A 7,067-nucleotide genomic window follows, 5' to 3' on the forward strand; every position below is an offset into this window, starting at 1 on the left:
CTGAGCTCGTCACAGCCTCATCATAACTCTGAGGCTCAGTGTCTTCAACAACAACAGTGTATTCATCATATGGGTATCTTGTAGAGGCTATTCTTTCTCGAGTTGGATATCTCAGCTGTTCTTCAGCTTGAGAACCCGGTTCATCATTCACATCCCGGATCTCATTATCAACTCGGACCTCAGTATCTTGGTCATCATCAGCTTGTTGCTAGTCATCATTTCCTTTATTCTCTTGACTTTCCCCCCTGCTTCAGCTCGGACAGGAGGATTGGGTTCTTCATGTCTGACAGTAACCCAGACTTTGGGCTTCGAGATGTCATGAATGGCCTCATCTTCATGAAAGATCACATATCGGCTTCTCACTATCTTTTTATTGATTGAATCCCAAAGTCGGAACCCAAACTCACATCTCGGTGAACCAAGATAAATGCATTTTTTAGTCTTCGCATCGAGTTTTTCCCTTTCATCTTTAGGGATGTGCACGAAAGCTCGGCATCCAAAAACCTTCAATTGATCATAGGCTGCTTTCCGACCTGTCCATACTTCTTCTGGAATTTCTACTTCAAGTGGCCGTGATGGTGAGAGGTTGATCAAGTTAATAGCAGTTTTGACGGCTTCATCCCAGAATGATTTCGGCAACCCGGAATTGGATAACATGCTTCAGACCTTCTCGTCAATAGTCTTATTCATCTGCTCAACAAGTCCATTCAACTGAGGAGTCTTGGGGGGCATCTTCTCAAGTCAGATCCCGGCCGCTCTGCAATATGCATCAAAAAGGTCGCATACTCACCACCATTGTCAGATCAGACCACCTTCAATTTCTTGCCAGTCTCCCTTTCAACCATTGCATGGAATTCATTAAAGGATTGGATTACCTGGTCTTAAGACTTCTACAAATAAACCCACACTTTACGGGAGTGGTTATCAATGAAGGAAACAAAGTACCGAGCTCCTCCAAGGGATCTCTCTGACATGGAGCAAACATCAGTATAGACGAGGTCAAGAATATACATGCATCTTCTGGGTTGATCCAGTTTCACGAAAGAAACCCAGTGCTGCTTTCCAGCTAGGCATTGCATGCAACTCTCCAACGCTTGGCCTTTCAACCCGGTCAATAATCTTTCTTGTTCAGGATTTGGAGCCCTTTCACACTCATATGGCCGAGGCGCTTGTGCCATAGCTCAAAGTTGGTCCATCTCGAACAGAATTGGTTTCTCCACCATTTATCTTTCCTTGCATTACATACAAGGAGCCTTCCTTCTTACCTTGGGCAACAACCAAGTTTCCCTTGGCCAGCTTCCATCTAACACTACCGAAATAGTTCACTAATCCGGCATCATCAAGCTTGCCTACCTTGATTAGGTTCAATCGCATGTTGATAGCACATATTTTGTTACACTTTTTTATTACTCTTGGTTAGTATTTTTAGGATTTATTTGAGTTAAATAAAGGTCTTTTGGGTCAAATCAGAATTCTAGATTTTGATTGGGTTTAATTGATTTTCGTCAGAATTTTTCAGATTTACACGACTTTCATATTTCAGTCATATCTCACTCTACAGATGTCCATTTGACTCCGTTCTTCTTGCATTTTGCAGCTAACAGAAAGGGATACAATAGATATTTCCTCCACTGAAGCCCAATTCGGACGGGAATATGGTCGAAACCTGAGCCCAAGATTACATGTTTTTGCTGGAATTTTATTTTGACGTTTGGACTTGTAAATTAGATTAGAACCCAATGAGTTTAGGGCCCAAGGCCATGTTTTAATGTTTTATTTTATGTACGGGCTGAAGTGGTGGAACCCTAACATGTTCTTAATGTGGGTTATTTAAGGGAAACTTTAGGAAACCCTTCGGCAGTCAGATTTTGGAATTGAACCTCTGTTTTGAGTTTTCTTTATCGAAATTTTACACTCTTTTATTTTCATCATCATCATCTTCTTCTTCTCTTATTTTATTTTGAATAATGTTTAACCTCGCGATGCTAGGCTAAACACCTCTAATCAATCTAAGGTTAAAAGTTCGTTAGTTTATTTCAGAGGATATGTTTTTAACTTTTTAAATCAATTTCGTTTTTTTCCAATTCAAGTTGAATATCATGCGATTGTAGGTATTCAAACTGAATAATGCGATTGCATTCTATAAGAGAAAATTGATCATTAGATTTAATGGTCAGATTAATTTACCCGATGAACATAAGTTGAACAGATCAAAACTACTACGATCGCATAGTTGAGATACTGTATTCAACCAAACGCTAGGCGATAGTCTAGAGAGGGTTTCCAATTGAATTTGAGGATTTCGAATCAATTGGGGTTAATCACAAATTGATAATTTTATTTTTTTTATCCAATGAAGAAATAAATTAATGAATCCTAATTCCTTAGGTTGATTGCTTTTTAATTCTGATTTTTAAATCCAAATTTCAAATCTGGTTCTATTTAAATTTTAAATCAACAAAATCCCTTTTTCCTTTTTAAATTCTATTTTACAGAGCGTTTCTGATTTCGAGCAGGTTTTTTGGGAGACGATCCGAGTTGCCCTATCACAACAAACCTAAAGCTCGGTAATTTGCATGGGTTCGACAACGCACGTCAAATTTGGCGCCGTTGCCGGGGAATCTGCATGTCAAAAGTGTTCTTCTTCTTTCCCTTTTCTTTCTCTAATTTTTCTGTTTTCTTGTTCTGTTTCTTCTTTTTCTTTTTCTTTTAATTTTCGTTTTTTTGTTTCTTTTTTTTTAAAAATAATAATAATATTTTTTCATTTTCTGCAATTTTCGTTTTGATTTTTCTGTTTCTATTTTTGTTTTTTTTTCTTTCTTCTTCTTTTAATTTTTGTTTTTACTGTTTCTGATAAAAAAAAATTGTTTGCTACAGTTTTCGTTTTGCTTTATCTGTTCGCAGTTTTATGTTTTCCGTTTTTCTTTCTGTTTTGTTTTCTGTTTACGATATTTGTCTGCATAATTTTTCTACATTTTTTTTTGTTTTTCTGCATCTTTTTCGCATCAATTCTGAACCTGTTTGTTTTCTGCATCTGCATTCTATGTGCATCTGCATCTGTGCTTCTAACACTGTTTCTGATTTTGCATTCATGTGCATTTTTGCATCTGTGTTTTGCACCTCTGTTTCTGCATCGAATTCTGCATCTGGTACTGCAGCTTGTCTCAGTTATTCATTTCTCTGCACTACAGTGTGCGTTTTTGGGCAATTTTGGGCGATTGGTCAGACTTCTTTCCAAGAGATTGGTTTCAGGAGTTATATTCCCAAAGGAATTCGACCTTCTGAGTATAAGTCACGCCCTAAAAAGGCGTGAAGTCACCCTTATTTTTGCCAAATTCTTTCGTTTACTAACCCGTTTTAGTGTTTCTTTGTCGTTTCTGGACGTACCAGGTATTTCTGCACTTGTTCAACTTGCTCTGATCGATCTGAAAATTTGTGACGTGAAGGAGGCGATCATCTCGGTCAAAAGTCATTGATGAAGGCCCAATTTTATCCAAATTCCTTCGTTTACTATTTTATTTTATTTTTCAAAAAAATTTATTTGATTTTTGAGTCCGTAGGGTCGATTAGACTTTAGGAGAGTTGGTCCCATAGCGTTCTGATGTCGTTTGGTATTTTTCGTAGAATTATTTTTGCTTCTGTTTGCCTTTTTTTGATAGTTTTTATGTCTCATCGTATGTTTCGTGATTTTACTATTGTATGCCTGTGATGCATGACTAGGAGTACTACCAGTGTTGATGATTTATGTTCATATGACCTTGAGATAGAGAGATCATTACATGTTGCTAGTAGAGTTCGTATGTTGACTTACAATAGTGATGTCCCTGAGCATACCTTAGAGTCTGAGTCTGTTTGTTCGAGTCCTTCACATAGTGTATATTCAGTTGGTAATTTATTTGATTCTGAAGTTATGGATAATAGAACACTTAATCAATTGGCTGCCCCTGATGTTAACAATGAACAACATTTATGTATTTGTTATCCTGACCTTGATGTACCTTTTGAGCTCAAATCTGGACTGATTCATTTGCTTTTACAATTTCATGGTCTTGCAGGTGAGGACCCCCATAAGCATCTCAAGGAATTCCATGTGGTATGCAACACCATGAGGCCACAAGGAGTTGATGCGGAGCAAATCAAGCTTTGGGCTTTTCCATTCTCCTTGGATGGTGGAGCTAAGGATTAGCTGTATTACTTGCCACCCTCATCCATTGCAAGCTGGGCTGACATGTCTAGATTATTCCTTGAGAAGTATTTTCCTTCATCAAGAGCCACAGTAATCAGAAAGGAAATCAGTGGAATAAGGCAAGCAAATGGAGAAAACTTATATGAATATTGGGAGCGATTCAAGAGGCTGTGTGCAAGCTATCCATATCATCAAATTCCTGAACAGCTGCTTATTGTTTACTTCTATGAGGGATTGCTGCACATGGATAATGCTTCCAGTGGAGGAGTTCTTGTTGACAAAACACCTGAAGTAGCTAAGGCGTTGATCTCAAATATGGCTGCAAATGCTCAACAGTTTGGAACGAGAGCCAATAGCAATGTTGTGTACCAGGTGGAAGCAACTCTGACCCAGCCTCCAGCAGTGGTATCAAGTACTGACAATCAGAGAATTGAAAATAGACTTGACGAATTAGCAACCATGGTAAGACAGTTGGCAGTTACCCAGACAGTCTAGACTTCTGCTCTACAGTTCGGTAATCCATGTGGCATATGCGGTGACCCTTCTCACCCCACTGATGGTTGTCCTTCTCTGCAAGAGGACACCATTCCTGCACACCAGTAAGTAGCTGCAGTCTTTCTTGGGAAACCACAGCTCCAGCAGCAGAATAATCCTTTCTCCAACACATACAATCCTGGCTGGAAGAATCATCCCAACCTCAGATGGAACCAGAATCAGCAAAATATTCCATATCAGCAGAAGCAGCAATTCATTCCACAACAGAGACAGAACTTCTAGCAAGCTGCTCCCCAACAGATGCAACAACAACCACCAGTGCATCAACAAAATAGTGGCAGAGGTCCTTCCTTGGAGGACTTAGTGAAACAGATGGCCACCAGCAATCTGGAGTTCCAACAAAGGACAGAATTCATAATCCAAAATTTGCAGACACAGATTGGGCAATTGGCGACATCAATGAACCAGGCCCAACCTTCCAGCAGCTCCCTTCCATCACAGACAGTTCCAAATCCAAAGGGAAGCGGCAATGTTAGTGCTATTTCTCTGCGGTCTGGCAAGCAACTGAAGGAGCCAAACAAATCTGTTGTTGAGTCATCTCAAGGAGGTGACAGTAGTTCAAGGAAGCAGAACACTGATACTTCTGATATCCACATTCCATTGCCTTTCCTACAAAGAGCCATTCAATCTAAGAAGCAAGCGGCCAAAGCTCAAGATAAAGAGATTCTTGACACCTTCAGAAAAGTAGAGGTAAACATTCTACTCTTGGATGCGATTCAGCAAATTCCAAGATATGCCAAGTTTCTGAAAGAGTTGTGCACCAACAAGAAAAGGCTGAAAGGAGATGAGCGAGTTAGCGTCAGTCAGAATGTGTCAGCACTCATCCAGCCCATGCCCAAGAAGTGCCAATATCCAGGGACGTTTACTATTCCTTGCATTATTGGAAATTCTATTTTTCATGATTGTATGTTAGACTTAGGAGCATTCATTAATGTTATGCCTGAATCTGTGTATAAGTCTCTCGGTCTTGGTCCCTTGCGTGCTACTGGTATAGTGGTTCAGTTAGCCAACAGGAGTAGTGTTCATCCTTCTGGTGTAGTTGAAGATATATTAGTTAGGGTGAACAATCTGATTTTTCCTACTGATTTCTATGTCTTAGGGATGGAGGGTGAGACTCCTAGTAGTACAATTATACTTGGTAGGCTTTTCGTGAAAACTGTTAAGACTAAGATAGATGTGCATGCTGGTACTCTTTCTATGGAATTCGGTGATAGTATTATCAATTTTAATATTTTTGATACCATGAAATATCCTAGGGAAGAGCACTCTATTTTCTGCATTGATTTTATTGATGATATTGTTGATGATGCTTCTGTTGATTTGATTGCTGAATATCTAGAATTTTCATCCTTCCTTGATTCTGATCTTTCATGTGATTGTAATGATAGTAGTGACTGTACAATTTGTGCTGAGATCGCCTTGTGCTGTTTTGATTTTAATGATTCATTGAATGATTTGGGTTCTGTTTCTAATTCTTATCATGATGATGAGCCTGACATTGATTCTGCTTTGCATAGTGGTTCTACATTGATGTTGAATTCTAAATTGCCTGTTGAAATTATTGAGGATCATGATTCTGTTTATGAGGATTTGATTGCAGGCATAGCTGTTAATGTGTTTTCTGCAGAATCTGCACCCACTAGACTTCTTCCATCCATTGAGTAGCAACCTAAGTTGGAACTGAAGGTTCTGCCTGACCATTTGAAGTATGCATATCTGGAGGAAAGTGAGCAGTTACATGTGATAGTGGCCAAGAACCTTCTACCTGAGCAGGAGGAAAAACTTCTGGCATTACTGAAAGAAAATAAAAAAGCAATTGGATGGACTTTAGCAGATATTGTGGGAATCAGCCTTTCCATGTGCATGCACCACATTTTGCTTGAAGATGGTGCTAAACCAGTGAGGCAACCCCAGAGGCACCTGAACCCGCTTATCCTAGAAGTGGTGAAGAAGGAAGTCACCAAGCTTTTACAGGCCGACATCATTTATCCCATTTCAGATAGCCAGTGGGTCAGCCCGGTTCAAGTGGTTCCCAAAAAGTCTGGAGTGACTATAGTGGCGAACCAAAAAAATGAACTGGTTCCGGCAAGAGCTCATAAAAATTGGAGAGTATGCATAGATTGCCGTAGACTAAATCAAGCAACTCGCAAGGATCACTACCCTTTGCCACATTCTCTTGGATGAATATTATGGTTACTTTCAGATTCATATTGCACCTGAAGATCAGGAGAAGACCACATTCACATGTCCCTTTGGCACATATGCATATAGGAGGATGCCCTTTGGCCTTTCCAATGCACCAGGTACTTTCCAACGTTGCATGGTA

At 39.5% G+C, this 7,067-nt stretch overlaps 1 protein-coding gene across 1 annotated transcript; it reads left to right on the forward strand.

The window, feature by feature from the left end:
* The first annotated feature begins 4,981 nt into the window (after positions 1 to 4,981).
* Positions 4,982 to 6,406, forward strand: LOC133294399 (uncharacterized). Its single transcript, XM_061493049.1, has one exon. The coding sequence runs from the start codon at positions 4,982 to 4,984 to the stop codon at positions 6,404 to 6,406; it is 1,425 nt and encodes a 474-aa protein (XP_061349033.1).
* Positions 6,407 to 7,067: the final 661 nt, after the last annotated feature.

Source organism: Gastrolobium bilobum, unplaced genomic scaffold, assembly GCF_033153095.1.
Source record: "Gastrolobium bilobum isolate Gb01-03AN ecotype WA unplaced genomic scaffold, APGP_CSIRO_Gbil_v1 utg54129, whole genome shotgun sequence".
Lineage (NCBI taxonomy): Eukaryota > Viridiplantae > Streptophyta > Magnoliopsida > Fabales > Fabaceae > Gastrolobium > Gastrolobium bilobum.

Excerpts from the sequence above, each read along its gene's own strand:
- LOC133294399 (XM_061493049.1), top strand. The coding sequence starts at position 4,982 with ATGCAACAACAACCACCAGTGCATCAACAAAATAGTGGCAGAGGTCCT.